The sequence below is a fragment of the Rhinatrema bivittatum genome, chromosome 4, assembly GCF_901001135.1.
Source record: "Rhinatrema bivittatum chromosome 4, aRhiBiv1.1, whole genome shotgun sequence".
In the NCBI taxonomy this organism is placed as follows: domain Eukaryota; kingdom Metazoa; phylum Chordata; class Amphibia; order Gymnophiona; family Rhinatrematidae; genus Rhinatrema; species Rhinatrema bivittatum.
This window is the reverse complement of record NC_042618.1, coordinates 118,622,583-118,650,004: the sequence shown is the minus strand read 5'-3', so window position 1 is coordinate 118,650,004 and position 27,422 is coordinate 118,622,583. Positions and strand designations below refer to the sequence as shown.

General features: G+C 43.0%; 1 protein-coding gene across 1 annotated transcript in view; it reads right to left on the bottom strand.

Annotated features, from left to right (window-relative positions):
* Positions 1-27,422, bottom strand: part of LOC115090088 (deubiquitinase DESI2-like) — a 117,984-nt gene that overhangs the window by 22,606 nt on the left and 67,956 nt on the right. The window contains exon 2 of the mRNA XM_029598760.1: positions 12,753-12,825. Within this exon, the coding sequence (XP_029454620.1) occupies positions 12,753-12,825 (73 nt within the window). The remainder of the gene's footprint in view (positions 1-12,752; positions 12,826-27,422) is intronic.

Sequence of the window (27,422 nt, the reverse complement as noted above, 5' to 3'; positions counted from 1 at the left end):
TTTACTGCCAGCAATTTTGGCTTCCAGCAAGTGAACAGTGGTCAAATATCAGGTTTACCTGGATATCTACTGCTATAAAAGGGGATACACAGCACAATTTATGCTCTTTTGAAACTCCCAATACTTATTTGGAAGGTTTGAGATGTAACACAACTACAGAAGTTACCAGTGCAGTTTCAGGCACAGTTGAAAGTCTTTAAAAGGTTTAGGTCACTTACAAAATTGAATGTTTATAGACCAGTCTGAACCCCAAGATCAGTAAAGGAATCTTTTTTTGTGTGTGTGTCATTTCCTAAAGAAGATAGACTTAATGAGGGCAATATTGAAAACTATACATTTAAATAGCTAACTTAGAGTTAGATGGATACCTTGGATAACATGGAGTTACATAGGTAACTTATGAGTTAGATGGATAACTTGGAGTTAGATGGATATGTGAGTTATCCATCTAAATGGCTTTGAATATTTACCTCTGGTTTCTCATTTTGAATTCATGAAAGCATGGAATAAATACAGGGGATCTCTGAGGCAGTGATGGGAATTGTAAGGCTAATTAAATTGGATGGGTGGGCAGAATAGATGGGTCATATGGTCTTTTTCTGCTGTCATGTTTCTATGCTTCATGAACTGCCCCACCTCCACCCTCCACTTTTGAAAATCCTTTGCAACAGTAGCTCGTCTATCAAAGGATTATCTGTCCTTCAGAACCTTGTCAAAAGCTAGCTATTTCATCTAGCTTTTCCTTGAAGAAATCATGATGATTTAATTTTTATGTATAGTTTTATTTATTAGCATTCTGATTTTGCATTTATTGCTGTTTTTAATGAAATTGCTATATATATGTAGCCCTGGCACTAAATGGTGACTTGGGCCTTTAAGTAATGATGCGGTCAGTGTTAAGACCCAATAAGTATATAGCAGCTGGAGAGGGATAAGGACTGGGTCTGCCCAGTGTGGGCCTTCTCTCCTGACCATGCTGGCTTTTTTGCTGCTAATTTCAGCCACTGCTCTTGCACTTTATTTGTGGAGCCAGTAGACTCTGCCCCCTTTGCACATCAGTTGCTGCTGATGTCTCCAGCAACAAACTTGACTGGGCATTTAAGCGCTGCGCCAGAAGAGAAGTGCATAGCAGTTGGAGAGGGATAAGGAGTGCATCTGCCCATCATGGGCTCTCTTCCCCGCCACTACTGCTGCTAATTTTAATCACTGCACTTGCTTTTTAATTCATCGGGCCAGGAGGCCTCACCCATTTTGCATGTCAGATGCTATTGACTTCTCAATCAATGGATTCAGCTAGAGGCGAGGAGCACCCAAAGGTATCACCAAAGGGATGTTCTCCTTTATGCACAGCTTCTTGTGCAGTACTTTAATGTCGTTGGGTTTGCTGTGTTTAGGATGTTCTCTCAAAGTTGGTATCTATTTATAGCCCTCTTTAAGTAATGTTGTATTTTTTATGTTCTCCTTGTTTTAGTTGTCTGGTGAGTACTTATCGTAATAATATGTGTAGAGTGGGGAAAACTATTCAGATGATTCCTACCACCTTAGGGAGAGGCTGTTGTGGGCCAAATCATTTTGTTAAATCGAGAAAGCTTATAACTTCACAGAGGACATCTTTGATATCTGTTCCCTTACAAATGCAGTTATATTATAGAGGGTAATTTTATAACAACCTGTATAACTTATGCCTTGCTAAAATGTATAATATTTGCCAAATTTCAAAGCAAATGTACCCTATATAATATGCATAAACTCCCCCACACAAAGTTACACCTGCTGTTTGTAGAACATAACTTGTGTGGTTTAATTTATGTACATACTTTTTCAAATAAAAAATGTATTCATGTAAATCTCAGCCGTTCCCCCGGAACACCTTTTTTTGTGTGTGCATAAAAATAGGTGCTCTTCTACACACTACCGAAAGCAATTAAACAAGTCCTTATGTGCATAAACCCATTTTATGCATGTAAATGGCTCTGAAATTTATCCTCATAAAATGGGGAATTATTAGGGCCTAAAAGTGAAATAATAAATGCACACGCTATAAGATTTGGATTAAGAACACCAGATGGATCAAGAAATGGACCTTCTCTGTGCAATTGAAATGGTTGAATCTTTATGATAGGTTAATCTTAGAACAGGTCTGTCCATTAGGCTATATATGTTATTCCCAGCCGAGAAAGAGAGCCAAGGGAGGTGGAGATATGGCTATTGTATGAGATACCATTATTATATAAACATATCCCAGAGAGTCAGCCCCATTCTCTTGGCATATCATCCTCCAAAATATCCTCCACGACAAACAAGAGAACTGACCCAACTTAGTCTTAATGTGCCACTTAAGAATCCACAGCTCTTGTTTCTAGGTGATTTTACTCTATGGGTATAAGATGTTATCACCCAGTTTACCACTATTTGGCCTCCCACACAGCCACTGCTCTGGCTTTGAACAATAAATATGTTTATTTGCTGGCCTTCTAGATTAGCTGCTGGCTACAGGCCACTTTATAGCCTCAAAGTGAGTGAATCGACACCCATGAGAGGATTTCACTTTGAAACTTTACTACAGAAGTTAGACAAGTGGAAATATGGATCCAAGCCCAAGCTTATGAGTACGTTCCACCACTATTGCGTCTACCACAGGAGAGTCTTGTAATTTCCTCCTCCTGAGCCTGCTCTGGCTTTACGACAGAGCTCAAGCAGTATGCTAAAAAAAAAATTATAACACGGCCAAAGCAAAACCCATTGAGAGCAGAATGCAGTGGGGAAACTGAATTAAACATCAGTTTAAATGTATTTTGAAAAATTTATCACAAACTGCAGTTTTAAAAAGGTCATCAATATAAGTGATGAATAAATAATGAATCTTAAGTCAGGCCATGTGACTATCTGTCTATAAATAGAATAGATAATGGGATGGAAAGAGGTGACATTGCACAAAGCTTTTATTTTTGTGAATTAGAGATGGTTCAATTACTCAAGAGCACTGAATGAACTTTGCAGGTTCATTTTTAATGAATGAAAGCAAATGCTCTCTTTTCAGACTTCTGCAGCCCAGTGGCAATCCCTCTCGCACATGCCATTTTGAAAAATCTGCTCCGGTGGCACGGCCCCTCTTTGAGGCTAATCTCTACGTTTCAAGCTTTTGGCGTCAGAGCGGAGGACTCCAGGGCTCTCCTGTGGCGTCTGACGTCCACGCCTCATGAATAAGGCATGTCCTGGGGAGTTTCAGCAGCATCACTTGTAACCAAGCAGGAAAAAGGAAGCCGGAAGCCAGGATGGGAAACTAGAAGAGCAGAAACGTTTCTCTCTCCTTCCCTCCCTCCACCCCCTGCAGTTCCCGATTTTTTTCTTTCGCATCCACTCTAGCACAGCATGGTCTGCAGAGACCAGCACGTGGAATGTCCCCAGCTTGAAGCGCCTCTTCAGTGGTGAAAGACACTTTTTATGAGAGGTTTAGGTTATGAGTGTGAATGAGGTCTGACTTTCAGGTCAGATACTGCTTCCATGTTTCTTAGTTACTGTGAAATGGAAATAGTTAGTTTGGGGTTTTTTTTTTTACATCGATTAGTGACACCATCAAACAATGAGCCTGTTACTGTCTGATGGGACATGAGCGGGGCGGGCACTACCCAGTTTGAACCCTCTGTTCCTAGTAAGGTGAGTTCCATTTGGATACTGAAGAGAGATGACCTGGAAGTTATACAGTACCCACACATAAAGCCCAGGCATCTCATTCCCACAAAGTGACTCTCTGCCAAGAGGATGCTATGGCCAGGATCTGCTCCTGCATTAGGCCCTAAATTAATTGCTGCATAATGAATGAGAACATGACTCCCTAATGCCAAGGACGTCTGTTTCTACCCACAGCAGCTTTGGCCCAATAATATTTGAAGAGCTAACATCTTTCTATCTGTAGGTGAGAAAGTGGGGCACCAGGACTGGAACCCCCCCCCCCCCCCCCCAAAGGATAAAAAGGTCTTTGATTTGGTGTTTCATAAGGCTGACTGCTCGCATTCATTGTGCTGGCTGCTGGTAGCCGCTGGAAATCTACATCACTGTGTAGGTTTGCTGGGTCTTGAATACGTAGGGATGCACACCGTACCTCGCATAATCTATTTACAGTACATAATAATCCGTCCAACGTGGGAGGGCTTTTCCACAGTGTGCATGTAGCATCACTAGGGGGAGTAGTAGCTCTTGGTAGAAGGGAGAGCCAGCATAAGAGTTTGTCTGCTTTCTGGAAGGCAGAAGCAGTGTTTGCTTGGCCTAATCTCAGGAAGCAGTGGGAGAGGAAAGAACGTTTGCCTTACTGCTCCAGTTTGGAGAAGGAGACGGGTTACTCGTCCAGTGACCCAGAAGATATTATTGGTCTACCATTTGTGGAAAAGTAAAGCGATCACAATCAAAGGCACTCTCCCTAACCCAATGTGAGGAAAAGAGAGGCATCTTTAGGAGCTGCACAAGCAACAGGAAGTCCCATTCCTGTTATTCAGAGAGTCTTGAAGATAAGGCAGGCCAAAAGGATCTAAAAAAATGTGTATTTTTGACTGCTTTGTATATATGCAAGACTGACATTTTTGAATAACTATTTTCTTTTCTTTTACATCTATTTTTTTTCCCTTTTGCTTCAGGAAACTTTATTGGATTAAAACAATGCATTTGTGTGTGACATCTTTTCTTTTATTGAGTGTAACCTAAATTCCTCAAGGGCCTAGAGACACTGATTCCCCCCCACCAAAGTGAAGAACCTTGGGGCTGTAGTGAGTGTTGTGAGGGCAATTCATCCACCCCCGTCCGGCAGATGTGCCGCTGAGAAGGTGAGTGTGTGTAATAGGTATGGATGCGACTCTCCCACCTCCTCTCACTTTACTCCATGATGCGACTGCGTCTTAAATACTGTGAGCAGTTTTCTTCGCTCCTTCTCAAAAAAGACAAAGTGGAACTAGAAATGGGGCAGAAGAGGGCAACAAAAATGATGAAGGGATAGAATGGCTCCTTATAAAGAGAGGCTACATTGTTAGGGCTTTCAGCCTGGAAAGGAGACAGCTGAGAGGGGACTCTATAGAAGTTTATAAAATCATGAGTGGGGTGGAATGAATAAACAAAGGACAGTGATTTAAAACAAAGTATAGAAAAACATTTTTTTCTTTCACTCAGCACAAAATCAAGCTGGACATTCCTGGACTTTTAAAGTGTTGAGAGGAAGAGGGGATAATTACTTGCCAAAAGTAAACATAAAGACTTTGATGACCTCACATTTTTAAAGGACTAACCTAGTGATGTCGAGCTCCAGGCCTCAAGGCCAGAAACAGGCCAGGTTTTCAGGATATCCACAATGAATTTGCATGAGAGAGATTTACAGTTTATTTACTGTGGCCTGTTTGTGGCACTTGAGGACTGGACTAACCCAGGGGTGGAGTTGTTTCCCTGTTCAAGTTAGCATTTTTAAAGGGGCAGGGGATCATGGCCTGTGCCCTCTAACTGCTGCATCCTTAAGGGCTGACGCAGATCTGACATGATCCTGATGCTAGGGGAGGGAGCCCGAGACAAAAGTGAGGAGGTACGGGCTCCCAAGGCCCCTTCATAGCTACATCTCTGGTCTAAACCCCTCTTAACACTTAACTGTTTTCACTACATCCTCTGGCAACAGCTTCCACAGTTTAATTACAAATAAATCATTGTATTTATTACCGTCAGGTACTGTAGGTACTTCCCTATCTGAAGAGGTCTTACAGTCTAAGGGTTCTAGTGGAGGAGTCGTCTAGGGGTGAACTTCGTGGGCAATGAAGCTGAGGTTTGAATCCTGCTGCTGCTGCTCCTTTAGACCCTGGGCAATTCACTTCCCCCCTCCATTGCCTCAGGTACAAATTTAGGCTCTCATTTACTAAGAGTTTTTCCCATAGACACAGAATGAAAAATCAGGCCCTTAGATTGTAAGCTTTCAGGGACAGGGAAATACCTACAGTACCTGAATGTAATCCACTTTGAAGTGCCTCAAAAGCATTCAATATTTCTCCTATGTTGGGTCTATAGGAAGATGCTTAATAAATAGGACCCTAAGGCCTAGATTTTCTAAGACACCGCAGCGTCGTGAATTGCACGGTACAGGGGGGATGGGGGGGGGGGGGGGAAGCGGGGGGCGGACCTGCGAAAGCCGGCAGCGATCGCACCTCTGCTGTGCGATCGCTGCCGGCTTTCGTGCCCAATAGCGCCATCATAAAAGGTGGTGCTATTGAGTGCGAAATAGGCAGCGAAAAGGGTTCTTACCTCTTCGCTGTCCGCCATGTCTTTGCGGCGTCCGCACCAACTCCTCCTGTTCCGGTTTTGACGCCGCCCCTTTTTAGTGTGTGAGCACTTTGAAAAATGACCCCCTACATTAGTACCCAAAGCAATGGAAGGTGAAGTGATTTGCCCAGCATTACAAGGAGTACTAATCCTGGCTTCCCTGGTTTGTAGCTTTCTTCCCTAACCACTAGACTACTCCTCCACTGTGTGCTGAACAAAACATTTCTTTCTCCAATTTGTTTTAAATGTGCTACTTATTAGATTTATGGAGTGTCCTTTAGTCCTAGTACTATTTGAAAGCATAAATAATGATTCCCTATTTACCCATTTCTCCCCACTCAAGATTTTATAGACCTCTATCGTCTCTTCTCAGTTTTCTCCAGGCTGAAGAGTCCTAACCTATTTAGCCTTTCCTCATAGGGGAAACAGATCTTGGAGTCATTGTGGAGAATACTTTGAAACTTCGGCCTAGTGTGGAGCAGCAGATCAACTGAACCAAATCACGGTGAACCTGGAACATGTAGTAGACCTGATTGACAAAGTGAAGAGTAATAAATCATCTGGACCGGATGGTATACACTCCAGGGTTCTGAAAGAACTAAAAAATGAAATTTCAGACCTATTTCAATTAATTTGTAACCTATCATTAAAATCATTCAATGTACTTGAAGATTGGAAGATGGCCAATGTAACCCCTATATTTAAAAAGGCATCCAGGGGTGATCCAGGAAACTATAGACCGGTGAGCCTGACTTCAGTGCCAGGAATAATCATAGAAACTGTTATAAAGAATAAAATAACAAAACATTCAGATAAACATGGTGTGATGGGACACAATCAATATGGATTTACCTAAGGGAAGTCTTGCCTCACAAATCTACATTTTTTTGAAGGGGTGAATAAACATGTTGACAAAGGTGAACCAGTAGATGTGATGTATTTGGATTTTAAGAAGACGTTTGACAAAGTCCCACATGAGAGGCTTCTAAGAAAACTAAAAAGTCATGGGACAGAAGGCGATGTCCTTTTGTGGATTACAAACTGGTTAAAAGACAGGAAACAGTGAGTAGGATTAAATGGTCAGTTTTCACACTGGAAAAAGGTAAACAGTGGAGTGCCTCAGTGATCTATACTTGGACCGGTGCTTTCTAATATATTTATAAATGATCTGGAAAGGGATATGATGAGTGAGGTGATCAAATTTGCGAATGATCCTAAATTATACAGAGTAGATAAATCTCAAGTAGATTGTGAAGAATTGCAGGAGGACCTTGTGAGACTGGAAAATTGGGCTTCCAAATGGCAGATGAAATTTAATGTGGACAAATGCAAAGTGATGCATAAAGGGAAAAATAACCCTTGCTGTAGTTATACAATGTTAGGTTCTAACTTAGGAGTTACCACCCAGGAAAGAGATCTAGGCATCATAGTGGATACTATATTGAAATCGTCAGCTCAGTGTGCTGTGTCGATCAAAAAAGCAAACAGAACGTTAGGAATTATTAGGAGAATGGAAAATAAAACGGAAGATGTCATAATGCCTCTGTATCTCTCCATGATGAGACCACACCTTGAATACTGTGTGCAGTTCTGATCACCGCATCTCAAAAAGGATAGAACTGCATTGGAGAAAGTGCAGAGAAGGGCGAGTAAAATGAAAAGGTGCATGGAATGGCTGCCCTATGAGGAAAGGCTAAAGAAGTTAGGGCTGTTCATTTTGAAGAAGAGACAACTAAGGTGGGATATGATAGAAGTCTTCAAAATTATGAAAGGACTTGAACAAGTTAATGTAAATCGGTTATTTACTCTCTCACAGGCCGATACAGCACTGTTAGCTGGCATTTGGACGCACGTTTTGGACGCGCTAGCTTTACCCCTTATTCAGTAAGGGGTAATAGCGCATCCAAAACGCACGTCCAACCCCCCCAAACCTAATAGCGCCTGCAACATGCAAATGCATGTTGATGGCTCTATTAGGTATTCCAGCGCGATTCAGAAAGCAAAATGTGCAGCCAAGTCGCATATTTTGCTTTCAGAAATTAGCGCCTACCCAAAGGTAGGCGCTAATTTCTCCGGGCACCGGGAAAGTGCACAGAAAAGCAGTAAAAACTGCTTTTCTGTGTACCCTCCGACTTAATATCATGGCGATATTAAGTCGGTGTTCCTGAAAATTTTAAAAAGTAAAAAATAAAAAAAAATAAAATTTTTAAATGGGCCTGCGGCTGATGGGTCAAAAACCGGACGCTCAATTTTGCCGGCGTCCGGTTTCCAAACCCATGGCTGTCAGCAGGTTAGAGAACCGACGCTGGCAAAATTGAGCGTCGGCTGTCAAACCCGCTGACAGCTGCCGCTTCCATCAAAAAAGAGGCGCTAGGAACGCGGTAGTGTCCCTAGCGCCTCTTTTTACCGCCGGGCCTAATTTTAATAAATTAAAATACTGAATTGCGCGCACAGGATAGTGGCCTCTGCGCGCGCCGGGAGACCGGGCACTCGCCTGTATCGGCCCATCAGATAATAGAAGGACCAGGGGGCACTCCATGAAGTTAGCAAGTAGCTAATTTAAAGAAATTGAAGAAAATTCTTTTTCACTCAGTGCATAGTTAAGCTCTGGAATTCATTGCCAGAGGATGTGGTTACAGCAGTTAATGTAACTGGGTTTAAAAAAGGTTTGGATAAGTTTCTAGAGGAAAAATCCATAAACTATTACGGCAATTAATAAGTAGTTGTAGCATGTGATTTATCTAATGTTTAGGTACTTGTGACTTGGATTGGCCTCTGTGGGAAACTGGATACTGGGCTTGATAGACCCTTGGTCTGACCTAGTATGGCATATCTTATGTTCTTATATTCTTAAAATGCAAACAATGGGCCTGATTCATCAAGGCATTTTTCTATAGACACAGAATGGGAGAAATGCCTTAGTGAATCAGGCACAATATTAGATATTAATAGAAAAGGAAAGGAAAATAAAACAGAGGATATCATAATGCCTTTGAATTAATCCATGATGAAACTGCACCTTGAATATTGTGAGCAGTTCTGATCATCCCAGCTTTAAAAAGCTGTAACAGAACTAAAAAAAGGGTGATCCAAATGATAAAAAAGATAAAATTATTATTATTAATTAAACTTCATGTACCGCTTTTAATCCAATCAGAAACCAAGTAGTTCACAATAGTGGAACCATTCTACTATGTCCCTGAAGGTCTTCTCTCTCTATCTCTGTCTGTGTCAACTCCTCCAGCTCTGCCATTCTAGCCTCCAGAGCCAGGAGCTCTTTATACAGGCTGCACACATACAACTTATCACCAACTAGTAGATAAACATAAATGTGGCATTCAGTGCAAAATACTGGATAGCCCCCACCTTACTGCTGTCTGCATCTTAATATTATTGTGCTGTTGCTTATTTAAGGTTACTAAGGGAATAGGGAAGCTTAATCTAATGAAAAATCCTTTAATTTCATTAGGTGTATTTTATGTTAGTTTGCTAATGACCAGCAAGGAGACAGCAGTTAATCTAAGAGTAGGGTTACTCCCTTATTTTCTCTAGACAACAAATTGACACTTGTGAAAATGTGCCTCTTTCTCTTTTAATTGGGATAACAATATATAAATCAGAGAATGTGCTGGGTAGAGAGGGGTACAAAGCACAGAGATAATCTAGTTGGTTTTTTTTTAATTCTAAAAGGCCATGAGACACAAGGATAAACTAGGTTTGTTGTTTTTTTTTAATTCTAAAAGAACACACGCACACACGCACAGAAACTGGTGTTATTGTTTTCATGGCACAGGTACATTGCTGAGTATCTTTTCTTTGAATTTCCATAACACAAAGGTTCTACCATAATAAATCAATACTGGCATATCTCCCAGTAACCAGCACCAACACTCAGATTCCTCCAGCCATCCGTGCAAGCCCTCCACCTAGCATTCTCCTGCTCCCTAGCCCCAGCATGCTCTCTCCCCACCAGCCTGTCCTCAGCTTTCTCCCCTCCTCTGTCCCTACCATCCTCAGACTCCCCACTCTTGCTCATTTTCAGGCCTATGCAATATCGGCACGCGTTAAAAGGACACTTATGATTGAGTGCCCGACCCCTTAATGCGCACCGATCCAACTCTCTAGGGCACCCAATGCAAAATGTAAATGGGCTGCTGTGGTAAAAAGGAGGCGCTAGGGGAAATTGCTCGTTCCTAGCACCTCCTTGGCAGCGGGTGCCTGGGAGAGATGGCTGTCAGCCACTTAGGGAAACAGACACTCAATTTTAGAGTGACCCTTTTCCTAACCTGACTTCTCTCACCCTTTTTTTTTTTTTTCCAGGACATTATAATTTTGTAGTTCCTTCGACTTAATTTTGCCATGATATTAAGTCAGAGGAAGTACAGAAAAGCAGTATTTTCTGCTTTTCTGGCCACTTTTTGGGTTCCTCCAAAATTAACGGCTGCTCTAGGCATGGGGGAAATAGATAATAGCCTGTGATGCATGTGATGAGCGCTATTACCTATGCACACGATTGGACACGCATTTTGAATGCGCTAACCCCCATTTTGCATTGGGGGTTATGGACACGCGTCCAAAACACTCATTTGATCGCAGGTTGAGCCGTGTGCTGCAGCCAGCGCACGGTATTGCATCGGCCTAATTATCCTCTTAGCACCAGCTTTAAGAACATAAGAATTTGCCATACTGGGTCAGACCAAGGGTCCATCAAGCCCAGCATCCTGTTTCCAACAGTGGCCAATCCAAGCTACAAGTACCTGGCAAGTACCCAAAAACTAAGTCTAACCCATGCTACTGATGCCAGTATTAGCAATGGCTATTTTCTAAGTCAACTTGATTAATAGCAGGTAATGGACTTCTCCTCCAAGAACTTATCCAATCCTTTTTTGAACCCAGCTACACTAACTGCACTAACCACATCCCTTGGCAACAAATTCCAGAGTTTAATTGTGTGTTGAGTGAAAAAGAACTTTCTGTGATTAGTTTTAAATGTGCTACTTGCTAACTTCATGGAGTGCCCCCCAGGCCTTCTATTATCTGAAAGAGTAAATAACTGATTCACATTTACCTGTTCTAGACCTCTCATGATTTTAAACACCTCTATCATATCCCCCCTCAGCCGTCTCTTCTCCAAGCCGAACAGTCCTAACCTCTTTAGTCTTTCCTCATAGGGGAGCTGTTCCATCCCCTTTATCGTTTTGGTCACCCTTCTTTGTAGCTTCTCCATCACAACTATATCTTTTTTTGAGATGTGGTGACCGCAATTGTACACAACATTCAAGGTGCGGTCTCACCATGGAACGAAATAGAGGCATTATGACATTTTCCGTTTTTATTCATAACATTCTGTTTGCTTTTTTAACTGCCACAGCACATTGAGGTACCTACAGTACCTGAATGTAATCCTGAATGTAATCCACTTTGAAGCACTGAAAAAAAGTGCGAAAAGTGAAATATAAATCTAAATTAAAAAAAAAAAACATTTTGAGCCAATTTCAATGTATTATCCACCCTGACGCCTAGATCTCTTTCCTGGGTGGTAGCTCTTAATATGGAACCTAACATCATGTAACTACAGCATGGGTTATTTTTCCCTATATGCATCACCTTGCACTTATCCACATTAAATTTCATCTGTCATTTGGATGCCCCATTTTCCAGTCTCACAAGGTCCTCCTGCAATTTATCACAATCTGCTTGTGATTTAACTACTAAGAATAATTTTGTATCATCTGCAAATTTGATTACCTCACTCGTCGTATTCCTTTCCAGATCATTTATAAATATATTGAAAAGCATGGGTCCGAGTACAGATCCTTGATGCTTGCCATTAGTTCAGTTCTGCAGCAGAGCTGGCAGGAGGAGGAGGAGACCCATCAGCTGCTGAAAATGTGTACAGCTGAAAAGTCATCAGCATGGACAAGGCATAAAAACAGAGTGGAGGATCCAATGCAAGAAATGGAAGGGGTAAGAGTTAGGGGCTGTGGGTTTTTTTCCAGTGTGTATCCAACAAAATCTTCTTTATCATCAGGGCTGGGCCGATGTTTTATCATTGGTTACTGATTAAAACTAGAAGCCCTTGTTTATAGTGTAAATAGCACTTGCTAGAGCAGAGATTTTTTGTGAACCAACAAGAAAGATACCATTATATTAGTAGAAAATGAGCTCTCTCTTTGTAAATCAGGCCCGCAATGTGTTAATAAGATGTATAGGACTTCATATTGAATGCTAAGAGCTGTTTTTCCACATTTGACAATAATAATTTGTCTTATCTTTTTTCTGTATCTCAGAATCCTAATTTTGTGACATGACATCCTTTCAGGAATAAGAACAAAGAATGTATTAATCTTCTGATTGTGGCAAATTTTATTTAGTAATTAGCTTAAAATTGTTTTGTTTTTTTTTAAATTTGATTAGTAAGTTATTGATGTTACCATATAAATATACAGAGAACACATGTCACGTACCTCTGCCATAGATCTCAATGCCAGAATGGAATACTCCAATCCCCAAAGTAGAGGTGTACTCATTTATCCAATACTATATAAGGAAACCAGAAACAGGACATTACTGGAGCAGAAATATACAGATCTTTAGCTAGAGTGTATTCAAATACTAAACTATTTCCTCTGTCATCATACCTTTCTGAAGCCTATAAATACTGTAGACACACTGATCTTCACTGAAGTATTTCATTCTAACTTTAAGGCTTGAAATTTCAGGATAAAGGCCAAATACACTTGACCATTATCAAGATATTGCTAGGGTTCTTGCAGTATTTAGGCCAAATACAGTACGTCATACAGAACAAATCATCAATGTGCTCTTAACATATAACATTTAATATCAGAAATATCTCTAGGACATGAGTATCTTATGGTTATATTTTAACAGAATGTCTTATTCTGAAAATAATTTCCATTTGTGTGGGACTCAGGACTGGTGCTAGCTTATTTGCTGCCCAGTGTGGACAATTATTATGTTTCCCCCTCCTCATTCTGTTTTTTGGGGGTTTTTTTACATTTAATTTTTATTGCTTTTCCAATAACCAACACAGAATAAAAACAATCTTTGTCTCTCTCAGTCCCTCTCTTTCAGCCTGTCTCTTAAACTCTGTCTAAATCTGCTTTTGTCTCACATAAGTCTCACTTTTGCCCAGTCTCAGTCTCATACTGGGCCAGATGTACTAATGCTTTCCTTCCATTTTATGTGCATGGGGAAATTGCTTAAGTACATCTGCTCCACTGTCGGTCAGTCTCATTCTCTGTCCCAGCCTCCCCCTTCCCCACCAATAAAAAGCCCAGCTTCATCCAGCAATCCAAACTTTAAAAATTGATACCACTCCCAGGTCTTCAATCACCCACCTCCCATCCAAACCCATCTTACCCCATCCACGAGTCCAAAATGCCTAAATGGGGCAGGAGCAATCCCCAGGTACTTCTGCCCTACCTGTCGGTATGTAAAAATGACGCTGGCTGGCCCTGTGGCTGACGCCATTTTGTTGTATAGAAGCCTGCCCCTTCCGGGGCAACCCTGTGCGCCATCCCCTCCATAAGAAGAGTTAAGGATGCCCCAGCGGGGGTAGACTTTCTCCCTTCCAGCCCAGACTACCCTCTCTGGGGCCTTCTCTGGCCCCTACAACTCTCCCCTTATGAGGTCTTGCAGGAAGAAAGGAGCAGAAGTGATTCTCACTCATTCCTGCCCCCCCCCCCCCCCCCCCATATCTCTGAAAGTGGCATAGAGGCTGACACTAACTAATGTCAAAATGGCACACTCTCAGAGCCAGCTGGCAGCATTTTGTTGGGCAGCCATATAGCTAGCCTTGAAACTAGTGCCATTTGGACATCACTTTAGCACCAGTCTCAGGGCAAGTAGGTACCATTTTTAAAGAGATGCAATGAGGTAAGAGTGAGTGGGGATCTCCTCCTGTCCCTTTCTTCCTGCAGGAGCCCCATTGAAGGAGTAAGTGTGGGCCACTGAGGTCCCTGTCCCTGGCTCATTTCCCAGGGAGTGGAGAGGGGGGATGGAGGATCTCAAGGAGGCCCTTACTGGGCTTGGCTCAACTTAACTGGGTAGGCGGAGGGTGGGGGAGGAGAGAGGGGCATGGAATGCCCCTGAGAAACCTCAAGAATCACCTATGGAGGGGGGAGGGGCCAGGAGGCTGGGCTAGGCCACATATTTTTTTTTAATTTTGAAATGAAGTGAAAACACCCAAAATTGTTCAGGTATTTTTGGGCTAGGCTAGTTTCAGTTTTTTCCCATCCAGAAAGAACCAGAATTGACTTTTTAAGTTCAAATGTACCATTCATTTTAAATAAATACACACCCCTTAGAAGTGGAACAGGGTGCCAAGATGGTGTTTCATATCTGGGAAGAGTTGTGTCAACATAGTTCTTAAGAAAAGGATCCTGTTTTATAGCAATGCATATGCACAGAATTTCAGATAGAGTACTTACCCTTTCAAACATTGCCTGAAATACCCTTGAAATGCCCCCTTGGTATGTGCATGCCTTTCTGCACCGCAGTGACAGTATGAGATCCACTTCAGATCACTTGAGATCCATCCTTGGGGTAGGAGCTCCCTAAACCAAATCACTATGAAAACCTGCTACAAGATGAACGTGAATCCTGTCTGATGGATGTATTTGGATGAATGGATGGACACTACACATTTGACACAGCATCACCACTGAAGGAGAGATGTTACAGTAAACACTCTTGGCACCCCATTCTCAATGTGGAGAGTGTTATTTTTGTGGGTCAAAGTCACTACTCCCGGGGATGGTAACTTTTAAACAGCCACGCGGGCAGGTAAGTATTTTAAAAAAAACAAAAAAAAAACAACTTGTTAGAGAAGTTTAGAGGTCAGGGAGGATAGGGGAAAAGGCAGGCAGGGTAGGTGGGGGATGTAGGAAGTTCCCTCCCAGTCCACTCCTTTATTAGAGCGGATTGGGAGGGAACTGGGGGAAAAGCCCAGTCCGTCACCATGCACATTTTATAAAATGCCCCCCTTATGCGCACGCTGATATAAAATTGGGTGCGCATGTGCATGTGGGTAGCTGATTTTATAACATGCGCGCGCCAACGCGTGCAAAGTGCTCACAAAAAGCACCTACCTGCTTAACAAAACTGCAGTACATTTAGGGGTGAATTTTCAAAAACTTAAACGGGGTTTTTACATGTAAAATTGGCATGTACACATGTAAGTAACTTCTGTGCGTAGTAAGTGAATTTTCAGAAGGGCAGGAGCAGGCACATAATGTCACTGCACTGCAGAAAGGCATGCACATACCAAGGGGGCATTTCAAGGGTATTTCAGGCAAAGTTTGAAAGGACGCATGCATTTACGTGTTTTATAAACGAAGTAGGTATATACATCATCAAACGTGCGCGTGATTTTACACCTGCTAATCAAGTCGCAGAAATTAAATCCAACTTCTCTTTTGTCTGCAGTTTTTAGCTAGAGGATCTGGAGCAAGTGATGGAGGGTGTGGGTGAACTGGGAAAGGTCTAGGTGCACTGGTAGAGGTGTTGGCGAATTGCTGTTTGGAAGTATGTTCACATGCAAGTATTTTCATAAGCAGGATAAGTACATTCATCGGACAACTTTACAAAATTGCTGCCTCTGCATATAATGGAAGTCAAAAGAACTTGGGATAAACATAGAGGATCACTAGTGGCTAAAGGGTGGAAATGAAGGTAAGGGGTAACCTGCATGGAGCAGCAGTTACTACCCTTAGCAGCTATTGAAAATTACGCTCCCAATCCTGTTGTCCTTTTTAACATCCTGAGTAAAATCATAAAAACTAGAGCTGATCCCAGGGACTCTCAGTCTAGGCCATCAAGTTTCATGCGTGAAGTACACGAGGCTCCAGTCTAGCCCTGAAAGTATCAATGGCAGAACTTCCAAGTGTTCTGACACCCCTCAGGACGCATATGGTATCTGCTGATGTCATACAGAAGTAGTAGGACTACAGACACATGTGAGGTAGGTTTGAAAGCCACAACAGCCAAAATACCTCCTTTAGATACTGGGCCACTTGCCAGCTTTTAAGCTGTGAACATTCTTAGCTGTGACTCCGATCCCATTAGGGTTGCCACCTAACCCAGGTGATCCAGTCCCTTGAGGATCCGATCTAGTTCTTGTTTTGTCCCATTGCATTTATGGACTTGTAGTTCCAATGTACTTTTTTAGATTTGATTTTCTTCCTTATCTATATAACGCCAAGTGGATTAAAATTAATAATAAAATAATCTATGTTACAAATATCAGTTTTAACTCTCAAAAACAATAATATCCTCTAGAAAAGGTAGAACCACAAGTCAATGGATGCAATGCAGAAAAACCAAATTGGGTCAATCAATGTGTGTTAAACTGAGTCAGATTGCAACAAATGCAGCTGCCAGTTAAACACTGGGCCAAGAATTTTCAATGTTCTCTCAATATTCATTGAGACAATGGAATGGAGAGTAGCTGGAGGAACTCGAGCAAAGATAGGCCGAAGCCTGATAAGTCCACATCCAGGGAGTAGGCTAGGAGAGGCGTCAATGACAGGCTTGGATCAGGGCCAGCGGCTAACGGAGGTCGTGGCAAGCAAGGTAGAATTCTGAACACAGAGAAGTCTATAGCGCAGTCAATCAAGGCGATGGTCTGATCATGGAGAAGTCAAGCATAGGTGTAGCAGAGGTATGGGTCTGGAGATAGGCAGAAGAGTAGTTGGGCATAGCGAAGATCTGGGTCTGGAGATAGGCTGAAGCTAGTCAAACAAAGCAAAGTTGATATCCATAGAGTCAGTCCAAAACATAGACAGGGCAAGAATGATGAAGACAGGAACCGGGAACAACGAAGGTCAGGAACAAGGAATAGAGAGGATTCTCTATCAGCAACGAGTACTCGGAATACGAGGAGACCTGTTGCAAAGGCAACACTATGGAGCAAGGCCTGAGCTTAAATACACTGGAGAGTCTGAAGTCATCATCTGGGGCTGAGGCTAGGTTCCCGCCGCAGGCCCTTCAAAAGGATTAGCGATGTGCACGCGCCTAGGGAGGAGTGCGGCACGGGTGGCGGCGTCTCTCTGCGGACCACGCGGAGAGGCCCAACGAGCAATGGAACCTTCACTGGAAACACTGGGGACCATGGCAGAGCCAGAGGCACTGGGGGCGGCCCGAGGTCATTGCCGGCGGCCCACTGCTGTTAGCAAGGAGGAACCAGGAACTGGAGTCCATGTAAGGTGAGGGGGCTGTGCCACGGGTCTGCCGCGGACGGCACTCGTAACAAGTATTAAGTACCCTAGGGGAACCTGCTGGCTTGCATCCGCCCGCCCCCTCCCGGTCCAGGCTCCGGCCTCGAACTTATTCACTCAGACAAGCCCCCTCTCTTACACACTCTTGGGTTCCTTATCTCATTCACACAGGCTCCCTCCCTCTCTCTAACATCATTGCTCTCTCATTCACACAAACAGAGGCACTGCTCGTGGCCCGCCCATTATCTACTCCTCCTGGCTGGGAGTAGGATGGGCTCCACTTATAGCCCCTGGCTGCTCTTTGCCGCCCCTAATAACTGGCACCCTAGGCTACCGCCTAGTTTGCCTTTTGGGATGTGCTGTCCCTGAAGTCCGATATGGAAGAGAGAATAAGAATTATATTGTTTCTTTGGAAGGCAGATCTCTGATCAAGAAAATTGGAAACTCAATTCTGGCAGCCCTTACTTAATCTTTTCTAGAAAAATGATTATTTCATCAATTGGGGTCCCTTTAGTTAGGTAAATCCTTGCTTAAGAGGGCAACTTTCAAAACCCATTTTTCATAGGTAAGCGGCTGTTCACCTACAGAAAGGAAGTCTTTGAAAATGACCCACCCTATGTACAGGTAAAATTATGCGTTAGATGCTACGAGACCCGCAATGAGAACAGGCATTCCTGGAGAGAGGTTAGAGAGGAGTTTGTACTTACACATCTATTTTTTCTCAGGCAGTTTATAAAGGGAAAGGATTCCCTATGAAAACTGGTGCAAAGTCCACAGGTAAAAGTTACCCTCTAATTTCACATTTCTGCGGGCAGTTGGAAAATTGCCCCCATAGTGGTTTTAAGGCCCAAGGCAAACCTACAAATAATTTACATTGTAGCATGTTAGCCCTAATTGCTAAAGATATCTTAAATCTACTGAAAAAGAGACACTTTGGTAACTAGCTGTTTGGTAAGAGAACTAATGAATCCCAAATACAAAATCTATAAATTTCCCACAGCCAAGTGAAAATCATCAAACTATCATATAAAGATTCCCTGGTATGTTCTTCCTGCATGCTACAGCTTTAATATAAATTATATTGCTGAATGGGACTCATAAATTGGGACTAAATCCTCCTAAGCATAGCAGCTCTTCATGTTTCTAATCATAGTTTTGCCATTTTGTGACTTTTTATCACAATTTTTCACTATTATATAAATGCACACGTGTTGTACTTTTCTTCACCATATGGTGGTATGAAAGTCACAAAATGGCCATGGAGCTTAACATTTCAAAAGACACTGGATTAATCTCAGTTTTGTTTGCCAGATTTGGTTTCAAAATTCCAAGGCACTTTTTCAGTTGGGTGAGTATAAAACAATTCCCAGGAAAGGGAAATGTAAAGATATAAGCCCTCATGTGCTTCAAAAACCTACTAGACCAAAAGTTCTAGAGTTTGGCAGACTAAGCTGCCAACTTTCTGAAAAAAAAAAAAGAATTATTTGTTTTAAACGTTGAGCAAGCGAAGTCTGTGACTTGCAATCAGAAGCAAAATGATTTGCAGGCTTTAGTACGGTCATAACTGTGGAAAGATGTTGTGCCATGGGGCTGTGGTGCCATGTCAAGCTTGAGCAAACACCAGTGTGCATTTTTCAAATAACAGTCGACCCTAGAGATCGAGAAAGAAAGGTAAACAGATAGATGCTGTTACTCAATATTTTGTCTAATACATTTAAAGTTAAATCTATTCCAGGATGAATTTGGATGATCAGAGATAGACTTGTGAAGCAGATAGGAGAATTGTAAAAGGAACTAGCTTCCATCTATATGCAAGTTATTCTTATCTATTTACCATGGACGTAGAGGGCTACATTTTAAAGCATTGTGATGGGATGCAAGGGATCCTTGTACTAGGGATATAAAATATTAAGAAGTGAATTTTCAAAAGCATCTACCCGTGTGAAATGCTGTTGTACATGCATGTAAAGGCCTTTTGAAAAGTACCCCAGGGCTGTATGCGTAAAGGTGCACGTGCAAGCAATTTCATATGTACTCTTAAGCTTGCCTGAATGAGGCATTCCCAGGACAGAGTTACGGCAGGGAAACTATTTTTATGCTCACACCTTCTAACACCAAAAGTGTACGCGTGAATGTATGGGTGAACATTTGTACCTGCTCCCACGCAGGCAATAAAAGTGTGCATGCACGTCACGCAAGGATTTGCACGTACCCACTAATTTCCAAAGCACACTTATGCATGTAAGCCCACTTTGAGAATTATGGCTGAAGCCTGCCTGTAAGAGCTGTGTTATCAAATTGGCCGCTAAATGCTTAAATAATTAAACAGTAAGTAAAATCTTACCATTTAGTCACTCAACCATGTACCATTGTTCAGTGGTACTGTGGAAAGCTGGAACAGGCTCAAGTCCTTCTGTGACTTAGCTTACTCTTCCCGGCATGCTGCATGGTGCCACTACTAGCCAGCTTGGGAAGCACATGAGCATGCCAGGAGTGAGAAGGGAACGTCGTGGGGCCTCCCCTCTCCAGGGAACGTTTGAGCTCTCGCCACACTAAGATTGTATAGATTAGGGGGGGGGGGTGCACATGCAAATTTTCTCTCTTTTCTCCCTTAATGACTCAGCTTGGCCTACCTCTTTGAACTGACTCAGGTAAAGCAGGGGGAAAGGGTAGAAATCTGGACAAAAAGGGAGCCGTCTCTCATCACACTAATGTAGGGACACCATTGCAGGATTTTTCTCTACTGGCTATTTGGGGGAAACTTCTCTTGGACCCATAACTGTAACCCCCTTCTCCTTTATCTGGGGAGTGAAGGGAGGTGAGTGTTGTGCAAGGGATCAGGACTTGTGTAGGAGAGGATGTGATAGGAAAATAAGAGGAATCCCATTATTAAAAACACTGATGTCCTCTGTGGCTTTCTACATAGAAACATAGAACATGATGTCAGATAAAGAAACCTCTGGAATGCCAGTGTCTTGCTCAGTGACTTGGACATTAGTATGAGGTGGAAAGAAAAGCACCTTTTATACAGATCCCATGTAAGTGACATTGTAATGTGTTCCATCAGTTTCTGTCAGATCCTCTTTAATGGGACACAGTTACTTCCAAGTGCTGTGCCTCACTGACCCACTAAATTTTCAAGCACACAAGGACATATAAAGAAATCCTTAAGTCTAGGGCTCCTTTTGGCTGTTCTGAGTTTCCCTGGAGATGGTGAGGAGTCTTGTGGAGGAGGTAGTGGATATGAGATGGATTCTGTGCTTGCTCCAGAGAGTGGTGGCCTTGTAAGTGCATGCCTGCAGGAAAAAAAGAGGACACCATAAACGTTCCATTCTGAACTTTTTGGCCCCATTTGGAGGCTGGTCTGTATGCACATATTTCTTTGCCATTTTACCTGAAGGTATCTAGTAGTGGACCTAAATTACACATGTAGTTGTAGAATCTCTAAGGTTTGTACTGACCAGGCTGTGATTGCATAGTTTCTTCTAGCCCCTGGATATTTTCTGCATGGATGATGGTTTCATTAATCAGCTTCTCCATGGGAATGAGTTGCATGATGATGGATGACACTGCTTCAGTGCCTCTGTTGCGCTTGGTGGTCTGTAGGTCAGGTCCACGGACCACCGCTCTTACCTCCAGCCCAGGCCCATTCCAATGGCCTCCCGATGCCACGGCTGTGTCCCCCATCAAAGCTACCACCTATCGTACCATGCCTGAGCTAGGCTAACGCCACCACTGAAACCGCTGCTGAAGTCTGCAGGGGGAGTCTCCTAGGCGCACATGCACCTGAACTGCCATAATTTAAAGGGCCCATAGCAGGAAATCCCCGCAGCGCCTCCAGATGACATCAAGACCCCCCTGCCTACAAAAGACCAGTGCAACAACACACTGATGCCTCAGCAATACATCGCCTCCTTGGAGTAGTGCTTTACCTCAATGTGGTTCCTGTTCCTGATTCCTGTGTTCTGGTTCCCTTTCCTCAGTTCCTGCCTCATCTTCTTCATGATCAGCCCTCTGTTCCTGTTGTTTGTGGTCAGTCCTCTTGTCTTCCCTGTACGGTTCCTTGCCTCCCTGTCTCTCTCCACTCTTCACCTTCCCCGGGCAGCTTCTCAGTTTTGACTTCAGCTTGGATTCTGCCTCTGCTTGAACTATGCCTGCTACTGACTACTGCCTGGATACCAAGACTGCTTGAACTCCACCTGCCACTGACCACCATCTGGATACCATCCCTGGCCTGCACCTCTTCGGACATATCGGTTCTTCACCTCTGCAGAGGCCCACGCCTAATTCAAGCCAGCTCCGGAAACATGGGCTGGTATTGGTGAAGCTCCAGTTGGGCATCCACTTCTGTTCACTCCGCTTGCCGACCGTGGGGACCCACAGGACTCCTCCTTGCATGTTGCACCAACTCCACTCAACCCAAGGGTCCTCACACACAACATGTTGCTGAAACCATGGACCCGTCGGATGCAGCTGCCCTCAGGCTATTCCAGGTTTGGCCCACAAAATCTAGGAACAGTGGTTTCTAGAGGCCTTGACCACCTCCATGGATTACCTCCTTAAATTCCACTGCATCCTCAGCTACACCAACACCTCTTGTGGCAACCTCACCATCCCCTCCGGTGATGACTGCCCAACGATACGCCTGCCTCCTCCTCCCAGGTATGCAAAATAATACTGGGGCTTCATCAATTAGTACTATCTGCACTTTTCCCTCCAACCAGCACTGTTCCCTGATGATTCAGTCAAGACCACATTCATCCTCTCAGAGGAGCCTAGTCATCTGACCACATCGGGTGCTGATTTCACACCTAGTGGAATTTGAACCCTGGTTTTCAGCCTGCTGCTCTAACCACAAAGCTACTCTATCTGTGGTTATGCAGATGGCCAGTAATTTTCTTCCTCAAAATAGCTTCAACCCTTTTGGTTTCTTTTGCTTTTTTACAAGATTGAGATACTACTTCGAGACTTTTTCTGGAATAGATTGACTGTATTTATGGGACAAAAAATATGGCTATTTCTAGAACCATTCAGGAGCATAGAAAAAAAAATTCTGGCAATGTGCTAAGAGGTCTTAGCCCTTGGTCACTGTTTGTTGTTCGGTTTTCTTGTAAATATATATTAATATTACAACAGGTCAAGTATGTTTTTTTGAACCATCACAACTAATATTTTTTTCTTGACTCTAAAAAGTAGTTGATGAAGAAGGGTTTATTATGTATATAGTGCAAATAGGATTGTTCAATGCCTATTCCACATTAACAATTTTCTTTTTTCTTTTTTGCTTTTTACTCCATTCTTGGATCTCTGTATTACCATATTGTCGTGAGGTTGAGGCAAGGTTATGTCTTATATATTATTTTGTTCATTATTTACTTTATATTTCAGATACAACAGTCGTGTCTTGATTTTCTGGTACAAGTGATACTTGTGTTGAAATTTAAAATCTTATAAATAAAAAAGAATAGCTTCTATCATTTTGCCTGGCATTAATGGCTCTGTAGTTTCCCAGATAAGCCCTAGAGACCTTTAAATTGAATGAGATTACTAGTAATAAGTCTGCAATTTCATTTTTTAATTCTTTCAGAACTCTGGGGTATATACCACCCAGTCTTGGTGATTTGTTCTATTACATCATTTTATTTACATTTTTATATTCTGCTTTTCATACTTTTTTCAGTATTTCAAAGCAGATTATATTTAGGTACTGTAGGTATTTCCCTATCCCCAGAGGGCTTACAATCTAAGGCCTGGATTCATCATTCATCGGTAATAATCCTAGTCAATAACAAAAAAAAAAAATTATTGTTAGAACAATCACCGACTTTTGATAAATCCAACATTCTCCTGAGTGCTTGCTGAATGATGAATCCAACAAAAACAGGGGGCGGGCCTGTGAAAGCCTGCAGCTTTCGCACCACCACGGTGTCTTCACTGCCGGCTTTCGCACCGAATAGCACCACCATGAAAGGTGGTGCTATTTGGTGCGCTACTGGCGACGATAACGTCACTAACCTTATCGCCACCAGCAAAGACACCGCTGAGTCCTCCCCCTCGCCACCCCGACTCCTCCCCTCACTGTCCCGACTGGAATATGCATGCTATTGCACGCGAAAAGGGCCTTATCACATTGGATAAGCCTTTAGAAAATAACCCCATAAGTTTGGTCCTGACACAATAGAGGATAAAGTGACTTGGCCAAGGTCACAAGGAGCAACAGTGGGACTTAAACCTTGGTCTCCTGGGGCATAGCCTGCTACTCTAACCACTAGGCTACTCCTTCATGATTTAATTCATTTCCTCTAAATCATCACACTCAAAGTGTTTCTGGCATAGGTATCTCCTTGATACCCTCCTTAGTGGAGGCCAAAGCAAAAAATCCATTTAGTTTTTCTGTTATAGTTTTGGCTTCCCTAAGAATCCTTTATACCCCTTGGCCATCTACTGGTCCAGCTGACTCACTCACAGGCTTCTTGCTTCAAATATACTTGAAAAGGTTTTATTTTGAGTTTTTGCCTCTTTGGCATCCTCCTTTTCAAATTCTCTTTTGACCTGCCTTATTAACACTTTACATCTAACCTGGCAGTGCTTATACTATCTCTATTTTCTTCATATTGATCCACCTTTTAGTTTTTGAATGATGATTTTATTTAGCTTTAAAAGCTTCTTTCACCTCACCATTTATCCATGCTGGCAGTTTTTTTAAACTTCTTTCTATCTTTCCTAAGGCATGGAATATATAATTTTTATCAAAAGAAGAAAGCATGAAAAAATGTAAAATAGTCCTTACAAGCATATTTAGTAAGAACATAAGAACATGCCATACTGGGTCAGACCAAGGGTCCATCAAGCCCAGTATCCTGTTTCCAACAGTGGCCAATGCAGGCCATAAGAACCTGGCAAGTACCCAAAAACTAAGTCTATTCCATGTTACCATTGCTAATGGCAGTGGCTATTCTCTAAAAGGCCCACGCGCGTAAATCCTTCCGGATTTACGTGCGCAGGGCCCTCGTGCGCCTATTTTGCATAGGCCGCCGGCGCACGTAAAGCCCCGGGACGCGCGTAAGTCCCGGAGCTTTCGAAAAGGGGAGGGGGCGTGTCCGGGGGCGTTCCCGAAACGACGCGGCGTTTCGGGGGCGGGCCTAGGGGCATGGCGCTGGCCCGGGGGCGTGGTCGAGGCCTCTGGACCAGCCCCCGGGACCGGAGGACGGAGCGGGGCTGCCGGCCGATGCGCGCAAAGTTAGGGGGGGGTGGGTTAGGTAGGGGAAGGGAGGGGAAGATGGGGGGAGGGCGAAGAAAAGTTCCCTCCGAGGCCGCTCCGAAATCGGAGCGGCCTCGGAGGGAACAGGCAGGCTGCGCTGGGCTCGGCGCGCGCAGGTTGCACAAATGTGCACCCCCTTGCGCATGCCGACCCCGGATTTTATAAGATACGCGCGTATCTTATAAAATCCAGTGTACTTTTTAAAGATCTACCCCTAAGTGAATTTAATAGCAGGTAATGGACTTCTCCTCCAAGAACTTATCCAATCCTTTTTTAAACACAGCTATACTAACTGCACTAACCACATCCTCTGGCAACAAATTCCAGAGTTTAATTGTGCGTTGAGTAAAAAAGAACTTTCTCCAATTAGTTTTAAATGTGCCCCATGCTAACTTCATGGAGTGCCCCCTAGTCTTTCTACTATCCGAAAGAGTAAATAACCGATTCACATCTACTTGTTCTTGCTGTATTTTTTCCTGCTTGTCCTTATTACTCTTTCATTTTATCCTTTGTAGCTTATTTGAATTGCACTTTATGGTCCCTCCCAATGCATCCCATTGAGTGAAACATGGTGACCATGTCGGGGGACATCATCTTGTTCTAAATGGACCTTTTTCATTCAAGAAGTGGTGGAGTTTCATTATTCTAATAAAATTAAACTATTTGTACTATTACACCTTGTAAGGACTATTTCCAATTTTTTCATACTCTTCATTTGATGATTTCCATAATTGAGCGTTGAACTTTTCTCCGATCCTCTGTGGCTTGACCATATATAATTTTTATCCACGAACGTTTTTCCTACAGTTGCTCTTGTACATTTTTTTTTTGTAACTAACATATGTTAGGTAAGGAAAAGTACATAAAAGTCCAACCATATCCTCTACCATCTCATGCAGGCAAAAATACAAGTCAAACAAAGTTCATCTGGAAGTTCGAAATTGTCCTGTTCCTTCTCCATTTTGATATATCAGGACAGCCTTTCTAAAAAAAGGAAATGTGTGAGGAAAGAACATGAAATTCAAAAGCAAGCTAAGGATTTACAGAATTACTTATTAGAGACAATAAGGATACTACTTGTTTTCCCCATAGATAATAAATGGAAAATGTATTTTTAAGAGGAAACCTCAGCCTCTATGGTTAACCATCCCACTTTATTGTGGCTTTGTTTATGCAATTTCCCCTTTTCTTTTTAACAATGGCTCTTATGACCAACAGTCATTCGTAGCACTGCCACAACTCAAGAGGGAATCACTAGAAGGATGAAGACACTCAGTTGTCTATCAAACCAGGGAGAGGAAAGAGAAGGGGGAATTCGCAGCAGTGGTAGCTGCTCCACAACCATTAGTCACAGGGAGCCTCAGCTGGAAGAATCCTTTCAAAATGTGGCTGATGTGGTTTAAAAGGAAAGCAATAGATTCCTGATAGTTTGCCACAGAGCAAAAATAAAAAAAACAGAATGGGTCCTCCTTTGCAGAAGAACACAGTTGTCCTTCAAAATTCATATCGGTTTATAAGCTTATCCTCCATTCCTTCCTCCTGCCCTTTCCCCTCATCCTCTGGGTTCATATTAAGCAAATGAAAGGACAATCATGGTAATAATCCTAGTCAAGAACAAAAAAAAAAAAATTATTGTTAGAACAATCACCGACTTTTGATAAATCCAACATTCTCCTGAGTGCTTGTGCTGCAAGAATATACATCGGATCTGACTAAAGCTGTTCAGCAGGGAAGTGGCGAAAGGAAGGGCAGCCTTGGAACAACTGGCACTGCCCATGCCATATGTCATGATATCTACACAGAAAACGTGTACAGACCTCACCGCTAGTCATCTGTTATTGGAAAATGCACATTCAGATTAACTGGGTTCATGCTAGGTGATATACAACTTTATATAACAGCTATTGTGTGTGGAGAGAGAGAGAAGGTTATGTAATTATGTAATACCAGTTTTTACAATTTCTGCCTTGGCAGCAGCAGTTTCCTCCTGCTCCCTTGGGATTCCAGCTCAATCAGAAGTGGAATCTATTGGGCGTGGCATCAAAAGCCTTCATTTGCAACTACCCAGGGGTGCCCCCAATTTTTACAGCCCCTTCCTACTTAGCCTATATCCATGGCAATGACAGTCCTCAGCCAGGGGCCAGAGATCACAGCTCCCTCTGGAACCCTGTCTAGGTGCAAACAGCCAGTAGCTGTCACCTTAGTTAAGACTCCCCCTCCGAACACCGCCTAAGGAACTGTGAATGCTACCTTGCAGCAACCCCCGGCCCTGGCCAGCCCTAGAAGCAGAAGCAAGGCCTGGGAATTAAATCAAGATTTCTGGCAGCAGCAGCACACAGCACCACCACTGAGCCATTAGGTCAGTGATGGCTAACCTATGACACGCGTTTCAGAGGTGACACGCCGAGCCGTTTTGGCTGACACGCGCAGCGTTTCGAGGACTATCAGGAATTTTTTTTTTTTCTTTTTTCGGCTGTGCCGAGCCTTTTCTTTTTCAGCTGCGCCGAGCCTTTAAATGTGTTTTTTAGTTTCCCCCTACCCTCCACCAATGCCCCCGGGCGCAGGGAGGCTCATGCGTGGCAGCGATGAGGCTCAAGACAACGCGCTGATGCTCCTCCTTCCTGCCTGTGCGG